At 37.4% G+C, this 27,916-nt stretch overlaps 1 protein-coding gene across 7 annotated transcripts; it reads left to right on the top strand.

Annotated features, from left to right (window-relative positions):
* Positions 1 to 223: 223 nt before the first annotated feature.
* On the top strand, positions 224 to 27,916 carry letm1 (leucine zipper-EF-hand containing transmembrane protein 1). 7 transcript variants are annotated; one of them, XM_051917467.1, is made up of 15 exons: positions 224 to 533; positions 7,920 to 7,977; positions 8,087 to 8,564; positions 13,848 to 13,991; positions 14,138 to 14,275; positions 16,759 to 16,962; positions 17,088 to 17,207; positions 18,943 to 19,074; positions 19,225 to 19,395; positions 19,476 to 19,601; positions 21,783 to 21,917; positions 22,007 to 22,200; positions 22,418 to 22,450; positions 24,406 to 24,562; positions 24,652 to 27,916. In XM_051917467.1, the coding sequence occupies exons 1-15, from the start codon at positions 455 to 457 to the stop codon at positions 24,802 to 24,804; spliced, it is 2,322 nt and encodes a 773-aa protein (XP_051773427.1). In that variant the 5' UTR covers positions 224 to 454; the 3' UTR covers positions 24,805 to 27,916. The 7 variants fall into 7 exon arrangements, with proteins under 7 accessions (XP_051773427.1, XP_051773426.1, XP_051773428.1 ...); XM_051917466.1 differs by having other exon boundaries at positions 8,084 to 8,564; XM_051917468.1 differs by having other exon boundaries at positions 230 to 533; positions 8,084 to 8,564; positions 24,424 to 24,562.

Raw genomic sequence — 27,916 nt, 5'->3', positions numbered from 1 at the left:
CTTCACATTTAGGATTTATGTAAAGCTACATCATTTTCCCAAACGTAGATTTTTATGGATATCTGAACGCTAAACAACATCCATTGTTCATTTCGAGTCTATTTTTCCCAGTCATATGATTTTGCGGTAATGAATGAGCCCTCTCGCAGCGCGGCAGCGCTTCACCGTTTCTTCTCGGTCAGTCCTGTCACCTTCATTCACAGACAGCAACTGCAACACGCCCCCTGCTGGCCGAGCTCGAGACACAGGAACACGGAAGCAAATGCCGAGCGCTTGCAAACTCATCGCTTGAATCACTGAGGAGGGTACAAGGACATGAGCCGAGAGCTTGGGACTATGACTTCTGCGGATAGTTCATAAACCGTCTTCGTATTATCTCTGTACGTCCACTCAGCGTTACTGTAAATCTTACATTAACGTTTGACGCCTTTTCATCCATACAGAAGGGAACAGAATGGCATCGATTTTGCTCACCAGGTCTCGGACTCCGTTGCTGAAAACATCTAGGTCATTAAAGAACGAATTCAGAAAAGGTAATACTGTTTTTTTTTTAGTACAGGAGAGAGATCAATATTTTATTGATTATCGATATTGCCTTTTTATTTTGAAAAACGCAGCTAGCTTTATGAATTGTCAAATATGCGTCACAGAGAACTGATACAGGCGTAACTACAGTAACCAGTTTTGTTTTATTTATATATCAAAACCGATAAGGCCTTGTGACTTTAATATTCTCCTGATTCATTTACTGTTATTCATACCGGATATTTCCAGACATTTCATGTACGCTGCAAATGTCTTGTATGAAAAGATTCCCTCCTATCTCTAAAATCAGAAAGTTCATGACCTAGCCACTTAGCTCGCAAGATTATTGAACGACTGGTGAAATGAGAGCTTAAGTGATTAGCTAACAAGCTAACTGTCTATCCTCACAGATAGAAGCAGTCATAATCACAGAGAACTTAAACGTTTTCATGTGCTGAATGTATGAGGGATGCGTCCAGTACACGGTTTGTGTATAATGGAGGCTCACTGTAACCCAGTGCGTATGTGTCAGTGTCACACGTGCTTGCGCTTTTGTGTCATCATCATGCTCTGTTACTGTAAGTCTCTTCTGGAAAATAACAGTGCTGTAACCGTTGTTGACCGCTGGTTGGTTTGTCTGCTCATTGTTTTGGTCAACACGCGAGTCGCTTCCACACTTTTGAAGTGTTTCGTTTTATTATGGAGCGCTTTCTTTTTTCTTTTTTTTAAGTTAGATGCTGAATTACAGGAATGAACATCAGTGTGTTATTTGCAGGTGTAGCCAGTCCTGTCTGAGAACGTCAATGCGGTCAACAGAACTAAATATCATTTAATGCTTGAAAACAAACACGTGTTATTTTATGTTGTATATCCATTTATGTGTAATGCGGCTGTTTGTCATTTTAGAGCCATATATTTTTGCCCAGGCTGCTGGAGAACATGAGCTTGTAGCCTGGTGTGTTCTGGAGGTTATTTGAGGACAGACTCCTCCTCCGTGTGGCGCAGACTGCAATGACTGCTTCCTTATTATCGTCCTGTCATAGTAAAGCATCATTCATTTAAACAATATAATGACATCTGCCCATTGTAGCTTGACATTACTGACTTGAACTTAAACGAATTTGAAGTAGGCCTATACATTGATGGCACTGATTAATTGTTGCTGAAATTTTGATTCAATCTTTTGAATTCATTCTTATCACATAAAGGTTGATTCAGTGGACCTTTGTGCAGGCATAACAGTGTGATCATATCATATTAGTGAGTCATAGCCAATTTCACACATTGAATTCGGTAAATTACTATAAAACTATCAGACTGACTTTTTCGATAAACACACAAATGTGCTGTTCACACTAGGGCTGCATGATTATGACAAAAATAACAATTGTCGATTATTCCCTTGAAATTGTAATTGCGATTATCACAATTTACATTGAATGCTTTGAATGGCTTATACCATTGTTTGAAGCGACTGTATGCCATATTTTTATATGAAAATAAACAAGATGAAAACAGTCTTCCTGAACTTTTATTGCTTTTCTGTATCATTAAGCCTTAAATGTCAAATATACTTTGGTTTGGTTTCTTCTTTAAATAATAAAAAAAAAATGCATGGCATTATAATGTAAAACTAAAACAATAGAAAAACCCTTAAAATAACCTGTAGAAAGAAAAAAACAACACACATCTTAAGCATGCTGAATAATGTAAGTGGGCTTTTTTTGTAGTTTGCACCTTTGAACGATTATGTAATTGTGGCATCTGTAATTGTAATCACGATTAGAAATTCGATTAATTGTGCAGCCCTAGTTCACACAAGCTACCTCTTTTTCTGGGTAAGATACCATTCACATATCAGTACTAAAATACAGATAAACTATTTAATGTCATACTGTATCTTAAAATTTGTCAGTGCCATTGTTTTGTCTCAAGACCAGTACTCAACACCAGTAATGTTTTTTTCTAAGGCACATTTGTAAAAGCTACTTAAATGTCATAATTGAACCAAGGCCAAATTCTGGCTTAATCTAAGCCCTGTCTGTGAAACCAGTCCTTAATCATTAAAAAATACAAATCAAAGTCTGTCAAAAAAGGTTTAATGCAACATTAATACATTTATGCATCTAATTTAGAGTTAATTGGAAAATTTAGTCATACTTTGTTCCCAGTTTTCTTTAAATATATGATGGAAATTATACAGCACAATTGAATGGCAATAAAACCACAAATCTCTGAACCTTTCGCTGAAGCAAGTTTCTACCGCGTCATACCTTGTCGAAATGAATTAAAACTAATGCTCTTTTGCCTGTTTTCTCAACCACAGTGTTGCTGCCACAATCTGTAACAGATTTCGAAATATACTTGAAGTGCTTCCTGAGAAACCTCAGTAACTCCCATGTGTGGACTTTCTTTCTTGCAGCTATTCTGCAGCAGTGTGGTCTGACAAATGATTAACCACAGCTCTGCATGACAGTCTATAATGTAGATCTGGATATGCATTAAAGGTAAACAAATGCTACCATCAATAGCTTTCATAACATTTAGCCGTTGGATTTATGTAGATTATCATTAAAAAAGCTCAACATGCCAATAAGCATGACAACACTGACTATTATTAACAAACTAAAAGATTATTAAAATGGCAGAAAAGTTGCATGTTGCATCAATGTTAACAGCCAAAAAGAGTTTACTCTGAGATACATTTGCAATGAAGTCTTGACCTACATTGACTCTTGCCAGAGATGGGGTTTTCTTATCAGGACACTGTAGCTCAATCCACAGGCTTCTACCCAAGCTGGTTAAATGTACCAGCACAGACTGTGACTTGGCACAGGCAACCAACACGAGAGAGAAGGACACCTGCTGTGTGTTTCTGCTGACTGAGTTGACTGTCCTATTATATGTAGGTTCAGTGAATCAATGGATTGAACCAACCATCATTGTTTGTTCATTTGCATAGAGATTATGATTATGCACTTTCATGTCTTGACCTTGTTTCCAGACCTAAATGAGGTATATCTGTAGGACTTATTATGTTCCACTAGCTGTTTTATCACACTCTCAGAGGGACTGCTCCTTCTGATAAGACCTTCTCACAAAACTACAGCTCTGAATGCTGACAGAGTCAGACACTATTAGTGAGATGGTTTCATAAGGGATAGACAGCCTCATGAGCCCTGCAAAGTGTTTGCCAACATATAAGTATTTCATTATATTAAACTTTATATAGTTTTATAAATATTTCCCCCTGTCAGTTGCCTTTTGGCATCACTAGTAAAGGGTTTAGTGCTGTAGCGTGTTCTTGTGGGGTCTTCATCCATTCAGCATGTAAAGATGTAATTTTCTTGTGGCTCTAGATTGATTAGTCAGATGGCATTTACAGCTCAGATGTTGTGTCCAGAATTGATTGCCCATAAGCCAAGATGTCAGCAGGCTGCAGGATGTGTTTTCTGCTGTTGAAATGAATGGGATGTTGAAATGTTAGCGGGCAGCATTATGGAACACCTTGGTTGAATTGCTCGAACAAACAGAGCAATGATGTGAAAGCATTACATTGTTTACATTCTTTGGGAAAGTCATTCTAAGCCTAAGCTAGAATAGTAGAAAACATTTTAAAAAACTACACCCTGTACATTTAAACCAACTACTCCAATCCATTAGATCAGCCAATCAGTTACTTAGAAAGCATATCTGAATATTTGAAGCAGTATGCAGAATAAAATCATTTTGTAGGCCTAACCTTTAATGACGCCTCTTTTTCATTTCACTCCTAGATAGTAGACACACCCTGAAGCTGTTGCACTTGGGTAGTTTTCATACCAACCTACAACAGAAACTACGATTTTTTGACCACAAAGTTTTTTCTCCCCACACTTAGACAACACCCATGAAGTTCAGGTTCCTTTAACACGTCATCATTATATGCAGGCTGTGTTTGATTTAAAATTTACAGTCCATTGATTCTCTTAATCTATAAGTCTATTCTATTCTATTCTACATTCTTAAAAATAAAGGTTCTTTATTAGCATCTATGGTTCCATGAAGAACCTTTAACGTCATTGGAACATTTCCACTGCACAAAAGATTCTTTATAGTGGAAAAATGTTCTTAGATTATTAAAATGTTCTTCAGATTAAGAAAAAGTTCTTTTAAGAACTGTTCACTGAAAGGTTCTTTATGGCATCACTGTGAAACCTTTATCTTTAAGAGCATATACTATTCAGAGACTTAGTTGTCTACATGCAAACACAAAGAGACTTATGAGCGGATGGAGATCTCAGGCCTTCAGCCAGCAGTTGACTGACCTCGAGATGTGAGGCCAGATACCCTATAGGGCTAAATATAGAGAGAGAAAGTAGACAGAAAGCATTTATTCTTCCATGCGAACATCCTGGATTCAGTAAGATTAGGTTGCACCGGGGGCACTGGGTCAAGGGTCTCACATGTGCAATGAACATACGGTGAGCAAGATCGAGATTAGGCTTCACCGGGGCATTGGCGCAAAGGTCCTACATTATAGTACTGAAGAAAAGTGGGATGAGAATGGATTAATTATGGAGTCTGGCCTCCTCCTTTTGTCTCTGAGTGGATAAGTCAGAGAATCACGAGACCGTAAGTATATGTAATAGAGATTGCATAGTCTACTGGAGAGGGAAATAGTTCAGGAGGAAGTCAGATTTGATGAATTGCTGTATTTCAGGGAAAGGGAAACTGTATGCTTATGTGCATGGGTGGGATACAGACAGAATGGGTGAGAATAGCTTTACTGGCTTACTCTAGATAAGGGAGTTTCCTGAAGTTATATTTACAGTAAGTAGAAGGACATCCGGCAGTTATGGTCCACTCCTTCACTTTTCCTTTATAAAGAGATTTATCCAAAAGGTTTTTAAAGAGGTTCATCCAAGAATGTTATATCTATCAAATCTCATTTGAACTTCCACATATTTAAACTTAACACATCACTCTTGGAGACATGCAAGAACTAATGCCGTTTTTCATCACTCACGTCCAACCTGGCGCAACACAAACTCAACCAAATGCTTTTTAAACTGAGCTAGGATAAAATATTTTATGATAATGACACAATAAGCAGGAACTTTATCTGGTTTAGGTCTTTGAATAATACATATTTTATTCTGATTTCTTGGTATAGTAAAGTTGATCAGGTTGAAATGTGATATTGATCTGATGGCTCATCTTGGCACATGCAAGTCTTGGAGCAGGAGGGTCATAATCTACTTTTTTTTCTCAGGTGAACACAGGTGAATTGAGCTTTCAACAGAAAATGGGTTATTAGTTAAAAAGGAACAGTGGGTTAAATATTGAGCTATATATTTTTATAGTTTTAACTGGCAACAAAAATATAGCACTTTTAGCCCTGTGTTTAACACATTTTATTACTGTTAATAACGATTATGTAGATATTAATCCAAAATCAGTGCATATGGATTTGGTATTGGTTTCAAGCAATCTACTTCCACAATGCAATTCCCTTTACTTCAAGTTCGGTAGTTTCCTGGAATTGGGATATTCAGACTTTACCTCTTTCTCCTGCTGAAGAGCTGTTACTAACTTTATCATGAGTTATACATTACTGAAATGTGCTCGGTCATCAAGTTTGTACAGATGTCTAGTGTGCTTGTGAAGGTCATTAGCAGGTGAAATGCTACTCTTGAACAGCTGATTGGGTGGTCTTATTTAACTGTACTGTAGCATAACATAAGCAGTACATGTAATTAATCAAATGCTTGAGAGAAGGGAAATTCACCAGGAATGTTTATGTATCATCCATCCATTGTAAAAAATGTGAGCTATGCAAACTCTTCACTGTAGCAAATGCAGTGTTTTCGTGGGAGGTCTGTATCCTGACGTGTCCTGTATGGACATGGTGTTTTCAATAGCTGGATAAAAGGATTTTAAATGAGTCAAATTCAAGCATAGGCTGGTGCTCTTACGACTTGACAGCAAGACCAAGTAATATATTTTTTGCTGCACATCCCATGACATAACACCATTAGATCATGGGAAAAGTTGCATATTAGATTTTCAGGGAGTCTGCAAAAATTTGAGAGAGAAAAAAGATTTTAAAAATTTATTTTTTAGGGCCGTCAAAGACAGTTAATGTGTAAAGATTTAAGATAGATATATATATATATATATATATATATATATCACACACACACACCCCTAAACCTCACTTCCATCCGGGTCATGTCACCAATGGCACCAATGTAACCCCCCCAGGTCCTAGCAGGACCGGGAGGGTTACATATATATATATATATATACTCCCTGAAAACCTAATATGCAACTTTTTCCATGATCTAATGGTGTTATGTTTTCTAATGGTAGAAATTTTCATTTTTGGGTGAACTAACCTTTTAAGAACATATATTGAAACCTCAGATTTATTGGTTCCTGGCATCAAGGTTTGTTGATGTAAAGTTGAAAGTATTTTGCATAAGTGCGTCCATTTCTCTGTTTCTGATACAATACACACCTGGGACCTTACACACCTTCATTTGTGTGTCCTTTCCATTGGCAGTGGGGCTCTGCATGCAGTAGTGGCATGAGACCAAGTATTTCCTCTGTCCTTTTCCGTGATCCTGTGCTGGCATGTAGCCTGTAGTCCTCTCTATGACCCTCTTATGTTATTTCATATCATCTTACCATGTATTAACAACACCCATACACATTATATTTATTACATTAAACATTAACCAAAACCCTACCCGAAACCTGCAAGTTTTTCGTGACCCATCAGGCTCGGGTCGGGTAGCAGACCTCTATCACCGACACAGCTTTCTTACGACTCACAATCCCTCAAACTCATGGTGTCCCCCAGGGTTCTGTTTTTGGTCCTGTTCTTTTCAATATGTAGATGCATCTTATTCACATTATTACATCTTCATGGTCTCAGTTACCATTGCTATGATGATGACTTTCAAATATAGGTTAAGTTATTCTATTTGAATATAGTTTGATCAAAACCGCATTCAGTCCGTATTAACTACCTGGTTAAGACTGCATTTATCAGACCTTTGCAAAACTGCACATCTTTGCTCAATTCTAAGCCCAAAAGACATGAAACCAAGTATTTCCTCTGTCCTTTTCTATGATCCTATGCTGGCATGTAACCTGTAGTACTCTCTATGACCCTCTTATATTATTTCATATCATCTTACCATGTATAAACAACACCCATACATATTACAAGAGCAAGCTTAGGACACTGGTTTGTTGCTTCATATACAAGTTGTTTTTGCATAGTGTTCCTGGAGCTATATAATATTACTTTGTGGGTCCCTCCTTCTTTAAAGTGGTTTCATATCTGTGCTGTGTGATATCTTTATGATATCTGATGTTTTTTCTTGTCTCTGACTCTCTTTCAGGAAAGTTGTCAGAAGGCGTATGCTTTAACTGCAGTGCACTGCGGTTAGCCACAAACAGGTAAATGGAATCTGGGTCAATGACATGATGCTCATTTTTAGTCAGATCTTTTAACTGGGTCTTTATTTAAAGATTATTTAGACTGATGCATGATGTCTGTTTTCAGCAGTCATGGTCTTCTTGGAGGCAGCATGTGGCCGCATGCATCATCTGTCCTGTACCTTGACAGTTCATCAGCGCTTCAGCACCGCTTGTCCAGTTCACCTCGCCTTTACTGTGCCATCTTTGTACCTGACCCTGCCCTGCCTGTCCACACCCACTCCACATATCCCAGGACGCTAACCTGGCCACAGAATACCCCAGTCCGGTGGGTACATACCACAGGCCGTCTCCATGATGATTCAAAGGTGGAGCGTTCTTTGCGTACACTGAAAGATAAAAATAAAAAGCTTGAAGAGGGAGGACCGGTGTACAGTCCGACAGTGGATGCAGAACCTGTGCGACGGACAATACGTCAACGCGTGGTTGACGAAGTGAAGCACTACTATCACGGGTTCCGCTTATTGTGGATAGACACGACCATCGCTGTGCGGATGCTCTGGAGGGTGCTAAACGGACACATTCTGTCACGCCGAGAGAGGAGACAGGTATATACATAATCAAACAACGCAGACACCTCAAAGGCTTTTTAAGGGGTTGCCACTGAGTGTGTAATTCAGTAGCATAAATTCACAGAAAAAATGGTTCAATAAAAAAAAAAAAGTTAATAAAAATTCAAAAACAGATAACACTTAAATAAAATATAGTAAGACAAAATTGTGAAAATTGTATGTAAAAAAAATAAATAAAATAAAATCATTAAAAATAATAATTAGATAATGTTTTTGACATTTATTCAGTATTTATTTTTCTATTTGCTATTTTTGGTATTTATATTTAACTTTTATATTTTAGGACACAAAGGAATCCTCATATTTGGATGTCCTTGATAGGGTTGTCAAAATACTGACTTCGGTTCCAAGTCGGTACTGAAATGTTAAAAATGTGACAATACCAGCATTTCCCCCTAGCATTTTGAACGCTGTTGAGCAGATTCTTAAACACCTCTGATTGGCCATTGTGTTCACGCACTCAACAGATATCTGTCTGTGATTGACTAACAATGATTCACAATTATAATTCCCTAAACGCTTACACAGATGCACACGGGAGCATCTGAAAGCAGGCTCCGACATCCATACATAAAAAATTGAAGTCACACAGGAGATCAGTAATCTAGTGACAGCTTATGACACGACAACAGAAAGCATGTAAGACTTCTGTGCTAAAAATGTGCAGTGACAAAAATCAACCGAAAAACAAGTAAATATATTTATACATACAGTAAATAGATACTATAAAATTAAAAGACATTTATTTTAAATATATAGTGCAGCTTTTTAATTAGGCAACAACATATGATAGATAGGACAGAACAAGATAGGCTATTAATATTCTTTCATTGCGCAAAAGTATTATAATATAAAAGGCTCCAATTCAGAGTGACACAAAGCACTAATGCGCATCCTGTACGGAGAAGCATGGAGTCACAGCACGCAGCGCTGCGCTTCTCGTTGGAAAGTTCAGAACACAAAGGGGAAAGATATTGATGCGTAGTGTATTAGATCTATGCAACAGTTTATTGAGCCTTTTCTTTTAAGTTTTACATTTCACTTACTGAGCACGTCGAGAACAATTCATAGCGCTCTATACTCCGGGGTTTGATCTAACAGACACCCGGGAGAAAGTGACATGATTTAGAAACCGCAATAAACTCTAACAAGATGAAGTCTATTGAAGCACAAAAATAAGTAAAAGAAGACTCAATTCAGTGGTCTATTTGTGTGCTGTCTGCGATGGGGGGTTCTGTGTGTGTTCGCTGCTCTTTTATGTTATTTCTGCAAGGCTTTAAACACGAGCAACTGATAAACTTTAGTGACGATTCAGCACTGGTCCGATCGGGACAGTGACAGCTGCTTAAACTGTCCCGAGCATCTTTCACGAGCTCTAAATGTAGTTTAAATGAGAATGAACGCGTTGGCGGTAATTCATAAACTGACTTTGCGTGAAAATGTGGAGAGTGTGAAAACAAAGGTACCTCTTAAATATATAAATGGTATTGATTTTTTACATGTTGCATCGATACATCGTATCATTAGACATTTAATTGATGCATTGATCTATATCGACGTATTGTTACACCCCTAGTCCTTGGCATCAAAATATGTTGATATTGTCCCTGTCCTAGAGTTTCTGAAAGATTGGATGACTGAGTTGATAGGATTGAACCTTCCCTATCAGTATCCCTCTGTGCTGATACGTATAAGGTAATAACTGTACCCTGTGACTCCTGGAAGTTGCGTAGTACTAGCAGCTAGCCAATCAGATTAGAACTGCCAACATTTATACAAAGTTGAACTCTGCTCAGATTTGTTGCATGTTAAATCACTGTTAGTGTGAATGCCCCTTGAGGTAGAGACCACCTAATAACCTAATCTTTAACAAGGAGTCCATGACAACATGGTTGTGTTCAAGTGCTTGAGATACAAGGAAGCTGTCATGTTGTACCACCCTGTGCTTGAGAAACGCTTGTACACATAACTGTCTTTGACCCTGTCAGTGCTAATGTAGTTGTTCTTGGTGTAATTTAAATGGTTTGTTTGTCTGTCATTGCCCTATGTAATGTAATTAAGTCATATATAGTAGGATTTGGAGTTGAAGGTTAGCACTCTTCCGTAGTTTAATCCCAGTCCTTTAAAGCCTGACTGGATCTCTTCTATAGCTTAATGATTTAAATGAGTGCCCTGCTGAGTCTTCAGGGGAAAGTATTAGAGATTACTCTGTGCTAAATTCGGTTGTCAATTCACCTTTTAGTGCTTAATCCTGTTCTGTACACACTGTTCAGTAATTTACAGCAGTAACAACTGCTTTCTACAACCGAAAAAAGCAGGTAGTGACAACCGCATTTACAAAAATTCTACGCAGTGTGTGTACGGAGCTGAACTGAACGATACGAGACTGAGTCATGTTGCCAGATCTTGCAAGCAAATCAGCGAACAAGAACAAGCTCATAAAAACTAAATAAATGAAAATGCTTTATGCTGAAAATAAGACCGAAATATCACAACCCACACCTGTACACTTTAATAACTCCATAAACTTGATCGCTGTATGAGCCAAGCTTAAACAACCCCAAAAATGCTTATAATTAGTGGACATGTCAGGGTTTTTTGTGGAAAATGTCAGGGTTTCAACATTGATAATAATAAGAAATGTTTCTTGAGCACCAAATCAGCATATTATGATTTCTGAATGATCATGTTACTGTTCTTCTGTATTGTATTTGACATTTCAAGCACACAGCTGATTGCAGCTATCACGTTTTATTACACGTCGTCTCTGTTAGCACAGTGCTAATACCTTCCCAGCCTCAAATTCTCAGACTGTTGCATGACTCTGCCTTTTGTAAATTGACACTGTAGTGACGCATCCAATCTATAACTGTTTGAGGTCTCTACTGCGTTCTAAGTCTGTACGTACTGGAAATGGCTAGGGCTTTCTGTCACCAGTTGCTCTGTCTCTCACTCTCTCAGAAAAAACTGTCTGTCCTTGGGTTGCTAGGATATTAATGCCCAACATTATCCACTACATTACTCCTATCATTTCTCCTTAGTCATGGCAATGTTATCGAGAAGTGATGTTTGGTTTCACTCTGGTGGTGGTTACTTGAAGCCACAGAGATAGAAATGCCCCTTACAGAAATTTAGTTTTAAACATTACTGTTGTATACTATTAATATGTAATACTGAAATATAAATTAAAAATGAGCATTTATGAAACAATTACTATTATTATTTTACAGTACAATTGTAGGGCAATAATAATAATAATAATAATAATAATAATAATAATAATTGTACTGTAAAATAAATGTATTACTACTACTAATACTACTAAATTAAAATATTAAACAAAAATATTAAATATTACTGTTGTATACTATTAATTTGTAATACTGTAATATAAATTAAAATGAGTATTTACTATTATTATTATTATTATTTAACAGTACAATTGTAGGGCAATAATAATAATAATAATAAAAGGACTGTAAAATAAATATATTACTACTATTATTAATACTACTAAATTAAAATATCAAACAAAATATTAAACATTACTGTTGTATACTCTTAATAAGTAAAACTAATATAAATTAAAAATTAGTATTTATGATACTATTATTATTATTTTACAGTACAATTGTAGGGCTATAATAATAATAATAATAATAATTGTACTGTAAAATAAATGTTTTGTTATTATTATTATTATTATTATTACTATTACTACTAATACTACTAAATTAAAATATTAAACAAAATATTAAATATTAGTGTTGAATACTATTAATATGTAATACTGTAATATAAATTAAAAATTTGTATTTATGAAATTATTATTATTATTATTATTTTATTATTTTACAGTACAATTGTAGGGCTATAATAATAATAGTAATATCAATAATTGTGCTGTAAAATAAATGTAGTATTACTACTACTACTACTATTAAATTAAAATATTAAACAAAATATTAAACATTACTGTTGTATACTATTAATATGCAATACTGTAATATAAATTAAAAATGAGTACTTATGAAACTATTATTATTATTACTATTGTTATCATCATTATTATTGTTTACATTATAATTGTAAAATTAAAATGCAATTATTTATGGCTGTAAATGTTAAACCATCAAGCTTTTGCACATTTTATTTTGCACAGGCAAGCACATTTTCTTCAAAATATCTTAAAACAAGCAAAATCGCATTATTACATTCCTAAAGCCTTGGTAGATAGTTTTTCCTCAGCATTTAATCTTAATACATCCACAGCTAGTGTAATACTCATGTTTAGGTAGTCATGGTTAGCTGTTATCAAGAGCTTACTGAAGTTTTCTTTATATTTTGATCTCTGTCAACATTAGAATTGCGAGGTATGCTAATGTCTCCGCCTCAGCTAGCATCTGTCGCACCTCACTCTTGCTATTCTTCTGACCTGCTTCATCCTTAATCCTGCCTATTCACAGCTGGCCTCGCACAGTGTGGGTCCCTTTAGCTTTTGATGTCAGTCATCAACCCCCTTCCCAAGCCCTCTGTCCTGCTCTCTCCCAGCCTCTTCCTTTGGAATGCCCTCACTCTCTTTCTCCATCTTCACCCACTCTTTCCCTGCATATTTCACTCTCCAGGCCTCCCTGTTTTCTTCCTCTCTCCCCCTCACATGCTCTCTGTCTCTCTGCCTGTGGTGATATACATGTCAATGGACCAAACACAAAGGCTCTTTTCAAGCCTGCCTGGTTTAAATTCTTTCCTATAGGGCCCACTGACACACAGGTGGAATAAGTAGAGCAGGGACCCCTCTTATAAAGATGAAGCTCCTTTATCTAACCTCTAATTTTCTAAATTCATCATGTGTCATCAACTATCAGAAATGTCTTGATGCAGGAAGTCAGTTTTTGACATATGGAGTGGATGCACTGATGGCTTGTCTTTGTTGGTCTATGGTGGTATCTTCTCACTCACTGCTATTTTTTTTACTTTTATCTATTTATTTTTGGTGATACAAGAAGGAGTGAATCATACCTAAATATGTCCAGGTCATGTTTCACAAAAATATAGCATGAATAAAATATATTTACATTTTTTATGTAACAAAGTATTCAAACACAATAATTTATATTATATTATTTTTAAAAGCACTGTTAGGGGTTTTACTCCAATTTTAGTTCTAGACGTTAGGCTTACCACAATTGATCAATAATTATGTTTCATCTCTAAAGCAGCCATCTGCTAACATCACTGCCTTTCTTTTGTTAATTGCAGTTCCTGAGGACGTGTGCAGATGTCTTCCGGCTTGTGCCCTTTTTGGTCTTCATCATCGTTCCATTTATGGAGTTTCTGCTTCCTATTGCAGTAAAGCTTTTCCCAAACATGTTGCCGTCCACCTTTGAGACACAGTCCAAAAAGGTATGCTGACCTTTTGAGTTTTAATCCATAAAGACCTTAATTATATTTCTGTCCTAGTCACGCCTCTTATGCCAAAGTATGTGACATCATATCACATCTCGCTCTCATGCTCTCTCTCTCTCTCTGTTTGTTTGTGTGTTTTGCAGGAGGAAAGGCTGAAGAAGGAGCTGAGAGTGAAGTTAGAGATGGCCAAGTTCTTGCAGGACACAATTGAAGAGATTGCACTAAGAAACAAAGCAGCTAAAGGCAACGTGACCGAGGAGTTCTCCACTTTCTTTCAGAAGGTAAATCATGGTCTTGCATGCTCATCCTAAAAAACAACTCTACTGCTTCTCCATGTGATTCAAAACTCAGCTCTGTATTGCCCCCATGTGGTGATGCTAATGATGTGCTCTTAAGGCCAATTCACACCGCACATACCCCTTTTCCACCAGCATGAACCGGGTGTTAGTTCAGAGCTAGTGCTGTTGCCGGTTCGGAGTTGGTTCGACTGGCGAACCTTCTAAGAACCGGTTTGTCTTTCCACAGGCTAGAGAGCCACCACAGAGCCAGGTCTTACGTCACTGTATACGTCTCATCTTTCCCAGCAACACTATTGCGGTAGCACCAAACACAAACACACCAACAAGGGCGGACGTTGCGTTACTATTGATGCTCATGGCTTTGCGGACCTACGCCGGCATCCAAACACGGCGAATCCAACGTGTTTATGCAGCTCGCCGTAATTTGTATAGATGGAGATTACAATTGAGCTGCAATTAGCTCGATTAGCTACTATTTCAAAAATGGCGGTCACAAGTTTCTGTTCGTCTTGTTGGTCACGGTAACCCTGTCCCCTGACGCAAGCGGTTCTTACTAGGGCTGGGTATTGACACAATTTTCATGATTCGATTCGATTTCTATTCACATGCTTGCGATTCGATTCCGATTTCGATTCGATTCGATATCGATTGTTTTGGATGTAGTATATCAGATACAGTACATGGCAAATTTTTGAGAGGAGAAAATCTCTCAACTAATGCTGTAAACTACACATGGGAGTCAGTTAGTACTACATTACTATAATGTTGATTTATATGCAAACACTTAAATTACACTCAATTATGTTTTTTAATAATAAATAAAGTTTAGAATTACATAAACATATTTCTACTCCAATTCGTTTTTTTGAAATATAAACATTTAAATCGTGGCTGTCATAACTGATTTATTCAAACATGCATTAAATATTGAAGAACATTAAAAATTATAATGAATATGTAACAGTGCATATATTTATCAGAATGCTGCTCTCTAGAGTTCATTTTTCTAGCTGACTAACGAGTTTATGGTCACTGAATATGGTTTTTCTGAGGTAAATGTGACGTTACGTGACATTGTTTAGGCTACAAGCTGATTTTGAAACACAAGGTTGAAACACTGATTGAGCAATTACACGAGACATGATACAGATTTCGGTAAGTTGTGCTGCATCTTTTAACATACCTTCAGATGTTTATTTCACGCTGTAACTAGTATAAAGTGGAGGAGAGGATGTTCACATGCAATCTGTCACGCCACATTAAACAGCACCAATACGGTATTTATTTTTTGAATCTCATAATAAGATGGACGTCATTTGAAATCTGAGACTTTGCTTTATATCAAGAGTAACAAAGCACAAAGAATATTGCGATTTCTTGGATGGGAGGCGCGCTACATGTTCTGTTCATTCATCAACTGAAAACAGACTAGACTAATCTATTCTTGGGATTTAAGGATCAATATCAATGTTTTGGTGCTACTTACGAACCACTTTTCCTGGTTCAGAGCTGGTGCTTTGGATGTCGAAAGACAAAGAACTGATTTGAAACTAGGCTCTGGCGCTAAACCAGCACTCAAACTGCCTTGGTGGAAAAGGGGTGACAGACAGACGCCAACAAACACAGACGATCAAGTTGGCCGTTGGATTTAGAATTTTATGAAAAATGTTTCACACTGCCCCAACAGACACCGACAAACTTCGAGTCAGAATGTCTTCATGTGTCATTTTTCACCTGAAAAGAGGGCATACAAAACGAAAGAGGTTGTGGGTGAAGCTGTGGTTGCTGCGAGGGGAAAGACGGGGAGCATACTGTTTCATTAGAAAGATTAAATACTCCAGCTTCGATATTTGTTCACTGTTTATGGTTGCAGTGACAGTAATTTCTTAATTTATGTCAGGATTGCAAAATAATCAATTGGTAACTTACGATATTTTGAAACGCATTCATATTCAGTCACGTCTGCTGTGGTTTATTTGTGTTCACACAGCTGCACTGAACACCGTTAGGGCGTTTAGTCCAAAACTGGGCATACTTGGAGAAATATTGATATGTTTAAACAAGCTAGTTAAATATTTATTAGACAGAATCATCATTTCTATTCATTATCCACTGATTTATGTAATCTGATGACCATTGAGGTTTGGGGTATTTTCATATCAATAAAGGATGTTTACAGTAGAGTATGTCAGCATTTGTTGGAAAATCATATCACACTGCTCAGACATTCCAAAACCCAACAAACGGCAATTGGACATGTTCAGTCAGGTGAAAACAAACCAACAAATTCCGACAGAGGTAACACACTGATCCAACAAATCCCAATGAACATGTCTGACGGTGTTTGTTGCCGTCTGTCTGTGTGGTGTGAATTGGCCTTTGGATGAGACGATGCTCATAAGTGCTATGAATGGGAACTTCTTTTGTGGCAAACCCTCTCTCTTCCCCTTCCTCTTCCCTTCCAGATTCGCGACTCAGGAGAGAGACCCAGTAATGAGCAGATCATACGTTTCTCTAAGTTGTTTGAGGATGAACTGACCTTAGATAATCTGACACGTCCGCAACTGGTGGCCCTGTGCAAGCTGCTGGAGCTGCAGTCCATTGGCACCAACAATTTCTTGCGCTTCCAGCTCATCATGAAACTCAGAGCCATCCGTGCAGACGACAAGGTTAGAACATGTCCTTACTCAGCTGAAGTTGTGTTGTGTCAAGACGGGTCAGCGATCGTGCTGGCCAGAATGTCTATATCAGTTTGTTCCTAGCTGATTTCCTTGCACATGTGTGTGATTGACAGCTGATAGCAGAGGAGGGAGTGGACAGTCTGAATGTGAACGAGCTGCAGGCAGCATGTCGTGTGAGAGGGATGAGAGCTCTGGGAGTGACGGAGGAGAGACTAAGAGAGCAGCTTAAACAGGTAACACATGCTTCACATCCCTCTATAATTATTACTTCCCAGTAGGGGTGTGACGAGATGGTTAGCTCACAAGACCAGACGAGACACGAGATTGAGTTCACGAGAACGAGACAAGACAAGATTTTTACACAGTATTTTTTAAGAAACTCTCAATGACGAAATACATGACTAGAAAAATAATCTGCATGTGCATTTGAAATATTTTAACTAATCATCTTGTAATGAATGTCATTTCAGTTCTACTTTACGATAGAGCTGCACGATTAATCGTAAAAAGTTTGTGATCTCGATTCAGACACCCACATGATCTTATTTTATTAATGACAACGATTCTCCCGCGTCATTTACACCTTTGACAAAATCATACCGGAACATTCAAATCTGTGTTCGTGCTGCCAGAGCCAGAGAGCCATTTTGAACCACACAGTAGTTATTTCTGTTACAAGTATTCAAATTATCATAGAAGTACTGAGAAAAAAGTTTACAGTCAGGACATAAACACTGTTGTGTACAATAGCGATCAAAATAGAGCAAACCACCATTTGAAACTAACTTGGCGCTTCAAATAACGGTTGTATTACATCGTTACGCCACTGGGTGGCGACAAAGTGACTGTTAAAAATGTATTTGTCATTGAATAACTCATTCAAAAGATTTGTTCAAAAACACAGATTCATCCAGTAACGAAACAAGTATTTATTAATGAGTCATTGAATTCATTCAAACCCATTTTGTTTTTAAATAATTCATTCAAATTAAAAAATTTTTTCCAGCAATTAATATTTTGTCAGAACTATTTTTGTTATTTTGTTTAGTTGTCTTTTCAGAATCGTGGGAGAATCGTGATCTCCATTTGAAACCAAAAAAATCATGATTCTCATTTTATCCAGAATCATGCAGCTCTACTTTATGAGTATGAATTATCATATGCAGTAAAAGACAACAATACTCAAGCACTGTAAAAGGTTTTGCCACAAACTCAACTGACTGGCTTCTGTCCTGTATGAATTCATATGAATCACAAGTTTTGACCTCCTAACTGAACTCCTTTCCGCAAATTGATCACAGAAATAAAAACAGTATAAATAAAAATGAATAACAGTTTTTTCTTATTAAGTGCAACAGTCTTATTAAGTGCAAACAAGTGTTAATCCATAATTAAAGTCATCAAATAAAGACCAACATTTTCTTCATGATACAGAGCTAAGAGATGGTTACAACTACACAGCCCAGCCTAAGATAGCTGTCATATTGGGAGATATTTGCATGCATCAGGGAGCCGCTTTCAAAATGCGTGGTATTGAAATCGCGTTTTACTTTCGCTTTCGCAATCACGCATACTCTGTGAATAGGAAGCAGCGGTGCTGATGTGCATTCTACGAAATAAAACATTTAAGATGCTTCGGTTCTGTTGTGAAACAAATCCTCTGCCGTGGTCTTGTCAGTCATCTTGTCACTCACTCTCGTCTCATGATCTGATTTCTGCTGCGCTATGTACAGTGCTGCAGCTTGTGTTGGATGAGCTGCATGGGATTGAAGCGACTGCTATCCAACTGAATTAAATGGTTTTTATTTCTATAAAAAGCAAAACGACAGTGGAGGCATAAGGTAAACGTAGCGTTGGCATATTCTATCCTAATTTCACCCTGACACACCTGGCACAAGATCTCGTCACACCCCTACTTCCCAGTAATTTGTCTTCTCATCATGTATTGCACATTTCTGATCATGCCAGTGGTTGGAGCTTCACCTCAATCAACACATCCCCACATCTCTGCTGCTGCTGTCCCGAGCCATGTTCCTGCCAGACACACTGTCCCCTGCAGACCAGCTTAAAACCACACTACAGAACCTGCCAGAGATCATGGTATGTACACAGTACAGATGGTCGATGCAGTATATCCAATATTTGCAATAAATATAGGTTAGGTTCATGAAAAATGTATAGTCATATACATGCAGTCAATGCTTCAGATTTTTCTGGTGAAATGAGAGTGTGTTTTGTGTGCTTTCATAGGCTAAAGAAGCGCAGATGAAGGTGGCAGAGCTGGACTTCTCTAAAGTGGATAACAAGACCAAGCTGGAGGCCACGCTACAGGAAGAGGCAGCCATCCGAGAGGAAAACAGAGAGCGGGAGCTGGAGAGACTGGCTGATGCTGCAGAGAAAGCGAAGGAACTGGCTGCACAGGTCATTAGTCACTTTCAGTCTGGCAATGATACCTGTAGTGTAGTTGAAATGTTTTTTAAAGGTTTAATATATGTTTCCAGGAGGGTGAGATGGTGGCGTCGGAAGCAGAACGACGTGTGGATGCAGAACATGCCCTCTCCAATGTAGACGTGGCCATCCATTCAGAAACACTACGAGATACTGCACCAGTGCTGGAGGGTATTAAGGTAACAAACTCACACACACACAAAAAAAAAATGACACAGAAATTTTCTCTCTTAAATCTGTTTAAACTCTGGAGATGTGTTGTTAACGCTTTTATTAAAATTTTTTAACAAGAAATAAAACCAAATGCTAAAATATTTACATGAAAACACAATGTGATGAACTTTGTAAATGTGCACTACTGTTCAAAATTTGGGGGTCAGTCATTTTTTTAAGGAATCATTTTTATTTGAATAATTTTTTATTGAATTATATTGAATGAAGTTCAAAAGAACAGCATTTATAACATTTTAAATGACATTAAAATGTTATAAATGCTGTTCTTTTGAAATTTATTCATTAAAGAATCCTGAAAAAAAAAAAAAGTATCACAGTTTCCACAAAATATTAAAACAGTTATTTTAAATTGTAATATTTCATAGTATTACTGTTTTGACTGTAAACATTAAAACAGTCTTACTGACCCCAAACTTTTGAATGGTAGTGTTCTTTACTAATTAAATGTTAAGCATTATAAAATATCATTTGTTAATATGAGTAATGAAAGCTATCAAAAAGTGTATTTATAACCCTTTTAATGCAAGTCTGTCCACTCGAAGGCCATTTTGGCAATACCTTTAGGCAGCTATTTTCTGTCTTGATAATAAACATATTTATTACCAAGATACCAAAGATAGCCCCATTCTGCTTGAATGGGGAAAACAGAAACATCCAAAGCTGCTAATATATTTTTTTGTACTATGATACCAAAAATGGTTTAGCTGGACCAACCACGTCTTTTTTAGTGAATGATTTCAGCGAATGCACTCACACTTTCCAGAGCAATAAGATGAGGCAGGACTTAATTTGCACAGTTCTTTGCAGTTTATGTGACAATAGATCTGATGATGATGATATTAAGCTCTGCATTTGTCCTTCATACTGTCTCTGGTGTTACTGCGTTTGACTGTGTTTGTTGTAGAACAGGATCTTGTGCTGTCATGTCACAGGAAATGCTCTTTCTCTGTCTTTGTGTGTTGTGTATTATTTTGCGTGTTCATTTCTCCAGTTCAAGCAGTGGCAGAGATATCTGCGCATTCAGGTTAGATGCTGAACTGCTCCCCATCTGGAGACCACCACACTGATGCTCTGCTCTCATAGTCACTTTACTGTGCTTTTCCATCATGTACAGTTTCATAATCTGAACTGTTGGCTTAGGCTTAGACTCTTGTAAGGCTTGTTGTTTTCAGCATAACAGGTATAAAAAAAATGACTGAAACAAATGTACATACTGTTGGGTGAATACAGTGATTTGAAAGAGCAGAAGTCGTGTGTGGTGATGCCTGCGTCCTCCTTCCTACTTCACCTCAACTCTCTCTCCCTTTATGAGTATGTGTGAGCCTGTAGGACAGTGAAGTTGCAGAAAATCCTCATGATTGTTGTCTTATGTGGCTCAGAGGCCCACTAAATAAGCCTTACGATGTGTTTCAGTTGGTTTTAGTCACCTTTCTGTTATCACTTTTGCTGTATGGAAGACCTTCCTTTCCTCTGACTGATCCTCTTATAAAAGAGAAACCACTTTGTCTCTGCATCAGTGTTGGGGAGTACCTTAACTACACTTTTCAAAAGTGTGACCGTAGTTGAAATGTTTTCAAACCAGCGTTCCTGTTCCAATAACAAGTTACACTACCATTTAAAAGTTTGGGGTCAGTAAGATTTTTTTTTATTATTTTTTTTTTTTTAAGAATTACTACTTTTATTCAGCAAGGATGCATTTAAAATGCATGCTGTTCTTTTGAATGTTATATTCTTCAAATAATTTTGAAAATAAATGTTAAAATAGAAAACATTTCTTTTAAATTATAATATTTTACAATATTACTTTTTTTTTTTTTTTACTGTGTTTTTGACCAAATAAATACAGCCTTGAGGAGCACAAAAGACTTTAACTATTGGACATGGACTATTTTAACGATTTATTTGGAAAAATAGCTTTAGCTAATTACATTTTTAAAAGTTACAAAGAATTTCCATCCTTTTATTTATATTTATATATATATATATATATATATATATATATATATATATATATATATATATATATTTCCTCACTAAAATAGTTTCCCCAACACTGCTGGGCATGTGTGTAAATGTGTGTGTTCTCAGGAGTGAGTGTTGTTCTCACTGTGTCTGTCATTTTTCAGGGGGAGGAAATCACTAAAGAGGAGATTGACATGCTGAATGATGCCTGCACCAAACTGAAGGAGCAGAAGAATCTCCTCACCAAAGAGAAAGAGGAGCTGGAGGACCTAAAGGATGATGTGCAGGAGTACAGTGAGGTGTGTCTGCCGAGAGAGACAGTCTTAAAAAAAAAAAAAACTGTTAATTTCGTTCATAAACATTTAAACGTGTGATCCACTGTGTACAGGACCTGGAGGAGATAAAGCGAGAGCTATCCAAGACGGGACAGGAGAAGGTGGTGGAGGAGTCTAAGGCAAGTCAACGTCTGTCAAAGCGCGTCAACCGCATGATTGGCAGAATGGATAAGATCATCACTGAGCTGGAGAAGGACAAGGTTGTGCTAGACGGACAGATGGACAGCAGCACCACACCACCAATTGGGTAAGAGACCTTGATTTGCTGTTCGAATGGAATTGGGTTAAATTCTGATTTTGGTTTCTGTGTGCGAGTGCATGTGAGTATCCACTTTACATCATCAATAATGCACGATGAAGTTGTAATCAACACAGTAAAATGGTGGTGGAAGAATAACATTTGTAAACACAAACCAAAAAAAGGGTTCCCAGTCCAAATAAAAATATTTTTTGTTGTTTTTTAGATTGTTCTTTGAGAAACATAGTGACTTGCCAAGGTAAGGACAGGAGTGGCCGCTCGCCTTCTGTTGTGTTTACTCATCAAAAGAATTAACTTAAAAAAATATGGATTTAACACTAGGGATGCACCGAAATAAAAATACTGGGCCGAAACCGAAAATTCTGGATCAGAAATATCAGATTCGACCCCGTACGCTGAATCCCTGCATGTCTTCTATCAGACTGAGAGTTTGACTGAGAAAGCCAGGGAAGAAGCAAGAGCAGGAGACGAAGTGATGATGATAAAAAAACCCCGAGTTTATTGAATAATCTTAGTTGCGTATGTTTCAATGCTCAGACTTCGTCCAGATGTTACACTGTTCAGTACTCTGACTTTGTCATAGTACAATTCCAACAAGTGTTATTATACCAAGAGAGAAACAATGGAAAATTACTGCTTCACAACATTGTCCTGTGATGTTAAAAACCTTGAAATGTCTCCTATCTCCTACTTGTGAAGACAAACATCCCTTGAAACCACACAATCATAAGAGTTTGCATGGGCCGTGAGCAACTGAGCGGAGAAGGAATATTGAGCGGAGCGTCACACCACGGAGTGATAACAGCTAGAACGAGAGCGAAACCTGAGCGCTGAACACTGAGGGGCAGGGCGGCATATATTTTCAGCTCATATTTTTTCGACCATTTGGCTAAAAATCGAAAATGCCATTTTTGGCAGCCAAAATTTCGGTGCATCCCTATTTAACACCATTTTTTTTTTTTTAGCAAAGTATGTAACCAAATACTAAATATTTGAGGAGGTCTGAAGTGTGATTTCATTTGATTTCATATTTTAATCCATCATCGGTTTGCTTGTCATTTCTTTTACTAGTCCTGTTTATTTCATTAATACTGGTTATTGATTTAATCAGTTGTACGATTAGGATTGTTCTCTGAAATCTTGTTCACTCATGTTCAATGTTCTCTGTGTTGCAAGTAAAACATGTATCATTTATTTTAAAGGTTAGTTCACCCAAAAATTACATTTCTGTCATTAATTACTCATCCTCATGTCGTTCCAAACCCGTAAGACCTTCGTTCATCTTCTGAACACAAATTAAGATATTTTCGATGAAATCCGATATATTTTTTTTTTTTTTTAATCCTACATAGAAAGCAGTGAAATTACCACATTCAAGGTCCAGAAAAGTAGTAAAATAGTCAACGTGACTACAGTGGTTCAAACTTAATTTTATGAAGCGACGAGAATACTTTTTGTGTGCCAAAACAAAACAAAAATAACGACTTTATTCAACAATTTCTTCTCTCCCTTGTCATTCTCCTACACTGTTTACATTGTAAACACAGTGCAGCACTTCCGTGTTTACGTCCGACTGCCGGCTCAGTATTGGCCGTCTCCTGCGTCAGCATCACACACGTGTCATGGTGCTCATGTGAACAGTGTAGGAGAATGACGGGAGAGAAGAGATTGTTGAATAAAGTCGTTATTTTTGTTTTGTTTTTGCACACAAAAAGTATTCTCGTCGCTTTATAATATTTAGGGTTGAACCACTGTAGTCGCGTGGACTATTTTAACGATGTCTTTACCTTTCTGGGCCTTGAAAGTGGTCATTGTGTTGCAGTTTATCAGAGGCCAGATAGCTCATGGATTTCATCAAAAATATCTTAATTTGTGTTCTGAAGATGAACGAAGGTCTGGCACAAAATAAGGGTGAGTAATTAATTACAGAATTATCATTTTTGGGTGAACTAACCCTTTAAGGCCTTTATTTTAGTCCTCTGTGAAACTACAAATAAGGCTTGTATGATTTAGTGAAAAAATCTTAAAGATTCGAGAATCACTTTCTAATTACAATTAGCAATGACTCCAAAAGCACTCTCAAACGTCTCTTCTGGGAACCCTGCACGGCATGCTTATTGGTTGATTAGTGAACTTACTCGTCCTCCACCATCATACCTGCTGTGTTATCAAGCAACTGTTTCCTGTATGCAGTGTGTTCTTGTCCTACAGGGAGAATCTGATAAGCATCAACGAGCTCATTACAGTCATGAAGCAGATCCAGAGCATTCCTGAAGACAAGCTGCTCAGAATCGCAGACGCTCTCGACGAAAACAAGGATGGCAAGATAGACATCGATGATGTCCTCAAGGTAACAAGATGAGGCTCATTGATTTTCCCTCTTATTGAATCAGCATTTTAGCTTGACGTTGACATTTATCTGGCGTGTGTGTATGTTAGGTGGTAGAGCTGATCGATAAGGAGGACATCGATATCTCCACCAACCAGGTGGCAGAGATCATGGTGATGCTGCAGAAGGAGGAGAAGTTGGTGGAGAAGGAGAAAGCCAAGGAGAAGGTCGAGAAGGAGCAGGCAGCTAAACTCCAAAACTAGACTTGCTGTGTAGGGAATAGAAAAGATCCTGAAGCTATTGAAGCTTTTTCAGGTTATTAATATGTTAAGGAGATTCAGAGTGAGGCTGAAACCAGTGCTGACCTCTGTTCTGTATTCATATATATGAACAAACTTTGCTTTGTTCAACTTCGACTATTGTGTAATGAATGAATTGAGGAGAAATTTATTTATTAGAAGGCAAAAGTAATTGAGTATGGAGTGCTGTACTGAAACCGTGGCCACGAATTAAGTATCAGTTCCCACAATTTATCAATTTGTTACCTTGTTTTAGGTAAATCGTGTTGTACTAATTTGTTTCCCATGATTTATTGATTCATTCCCTCATTTTAGTTCAATTGCGGCCACGAAGTAGCACAACGTGGAATGAATTAATAGGTTGTGGCTACAATTTTTTTTATTTTTTTTCCCCTCAAATGTCATGTGCGGGGCACCGTAAATTCAGAATATGTTCTCGAAAAGGCCCTCTTAAAGGTGGAGTGAGTGATTTCTGCGCCACTACTGGTACAAAACAAATTGTTTGTTTGAGCAGACTTGTTGGGCTGGACATAATGCCATCGTCTCAACCAATAGTGTGAGATTGGGGTGGAACTATGAGTCATTATTTTTGTGGCACAGAAATTGCACACTTCAACTATAAGATGCAAAAATGAAGATTTTAATATTACCATAATATTACACCCTGGCAGTGATGTCATTTCCTGAGATCTAAGGTCATTTCCTCTCTTTGCACATTACACCACCTGTCACCATCATTCCACTGCTCATCCAGTTTGATTTAGTTGTTTTTTTATTTCTTTTCAGTTCACAATCTATTTTCATCAGATTCTTGAATGTTGGTCAGAAGATGTTGATATCTCACTCATGTTTATTCGATAACCAAAGAAGGTTTTTTGCAGATGTTATGCTTCATGTATACTTGTACATACACATTCAAGCCAACAAGCACTGCAGCTTTATGTCACACAGCAAATGTCTGAAGTAGTATTGAGATGTATATCTTCTGCAGCACTTGAGCTTTATTCATGGCAGAAGTTTTTGTACTGACTTGAAGATGGTAGCAGAGTTAGTTTCTGATGTGTTTTTTTTTATTCAGCGTTTATCTTGGATTGATTTCAGCATCACATTTACATTGTGGCCTTAGCTTTCAAAAATCCCTTAAAATAATCTCAAGGGAATAAATTGAGACCTGATATAGCTATAATAATATTTAACAGTTGCTAGTATTTGTTGTATGCTAACAGTAAAACTGTGACGCTTTGAGCGCTGTTGAGCGGATTCCTAAACACCTCTGATTGGGCATTGTGTTCACACGCTCATCAGCTACAATGATCAACGCTTCAAAACGTGTTGTAAATAGACATCAATGACGCCCTTCACCAAGCGCTTACACAGATACACACGGGAGCGTTTGAAAGCAGGCGTCTATCAGCGGACCGGTCCGCTAATATATGCCCGCTTTCAGATTCAAACACTTCTGTGTGCTTTCAAACCGTTATAAACGCTCCTGTGCATTGATAATTGTAGCCAATCACAGACATATCTAATGAGCGTGTGAGCCCAAAGGCCAATCAGAGGTGTTCACGAATCCGCTCGACAGCGCTCAAAGCGTCACATTTTTAAAATTTCAATAGCGACTTGTTGGTATCGCGGTCGGTACTTTTGACAACTTTCTGTGCATTTGCTGTCTCTGTTAGCTGTCTTGGATTAATGATAGATGGAAGAGTGTTTGTGAATATTTGTATGTGTGAAAGCGTACCTGGGAACCTGAAAGGAAAAAGATGGAGGTCAGTGCAGACAGAATCAGGGTACAGCTCAGCCTTCCAGTCAGTATGTGGCCTGGATGATGGCTTATTCCTTACATGGAGAGAGCAGCAGCAGTTGTTCCCATTGCAGAGCACCTACACTAACTGGAATGTGTCGATCAGCACGAAACTCTCACGCTTACTGGTGGCGTGAGTCTGGTAGCGTAGTTTCACAGGGCACATAAGGCAGGGAATACATCATCCTAACCCTAAACATGTCATGGCGAGGGACCAGCATGTCTAACCTCAAAGCACTGTTCCTGTGCTGTCTCAGAGTGTCTAGGTGCCTGTTTCACATTGTGTCCCTTAAAGGGATAGTTCACCAAAAAAAGAAAATTTGGTCATTATTTGACCACCCTCATGTCGTTCCTAACCGGTATGAGTTTTTTATTACGTAGAACACAAAATGAGATGTTTAGCAAAATGTTCTCGCTGCTCTTTTCCATGAGATAAAAAAGGTCATAAATGTTTCTAACAACATGAGGGATAATAAATGATGACAATTTTTATTTTCGGGTGAACTATGCAGTACTTACCTAGGGGACCCTTAATTAAAGTAACGGCATTTAGGCCTTAAACTATATTCATGAATTAGTATTACCATAACGTACGATAGGAAAAAGTCCATGTTTTTTGTTTTTATTGAACGAGTATTTTATGCTAATGTGCAATTGCACTATATTCAGAGCTTTAATTTTCCTATTTGGCGTGTCAATCTAGACTCAGGAAGATGCTTGTAATATCTGTTTGCACATTGAGATATATTTTGGGGAAACGCACACTTGAATTTTTAAAGTGGTAGATGTATGATGAATATTGTGGAAAGGTATAAAGATACCTTATTTTGTTTTGTTTTGCGATTTTTTTAAATTGAGTTCTGTGATTAATTTATAAAAGATGGTGCATGGTGCACATATAAGTGACCACAGACTGAATGGATTAAAGATATGATGTATCCCTGGAAACTAATTAATTAACTGCTTAAGCTCATTTAAATGGATTAAATATATTTATTTTCCCCTTATGAGGCCTGTACATTCTTTCATAGTATTTTTTTGACCATTCTGTATTTTTTTAGAAGGTTCAAAACCTAAATACTTGTTACGCTAGTTAACTTGTAGACTGAAAAATGGGTGGAAATGAGGGTGATATGTGCAAAAAGGTTATTGAAAATCAGTATGACGCAAAATAAGAATTTTATTTGATTGTTCATACTGCCTATGTAAATATACCATTTACATACAAGTGGTTCCAAAGTCAAATAAAATCAAACCGATCTCTAAGTTGTA

The sequence above is a fragment of the Ctenopharyngodon idella genome, chromosome 13 (genome assembly GCF_019924925.1).
Source record: "Ctenopharyngodon idella isolate HZGC_01 chromosome 13, HZGC01, whole genome shotgun sequence".
Taxonomy (NCBI): Eukaryota; Metazoa; Chordata; class Actinopteri; order Cypriniformes; family Xenocyprididae; genus Ctenopharyngodon; species Ctenopharyngodon idella.
The sequence above is the reverse complement of the archived record's forward strand: the minus strand, read 5'-3'. Positions and strand labels throughout refer to the sequence as shown.

What these genes read in the sequence shown, in the direction of transcription:
- letm1 (XM_051917466.1), top strand. Translation starts at nt 455, where the DNA reads ATGGCATCGATTTTGCTCACCAGGTCTCGGACTCCGTTGCTGAAAACA. An exon ending in CAGTGCTGGAGGGTATTAAG is followed by an intron (nt 19,602 to 21,782) that starts GTAACAAACTCA and finishes GTCATTTTTCAG; the next exon opens with GGGGAGGAAATCACTAAAGA. An exon ending in ATGTGCAGGAGTACAGTGAG is followed by an intron (nt 21,918 to 22,006) that starts GTGTGTCTGCCG and finishes CACTGTGTACAG; the next exon opens with GACCTGGAGGAGATAAAGCG.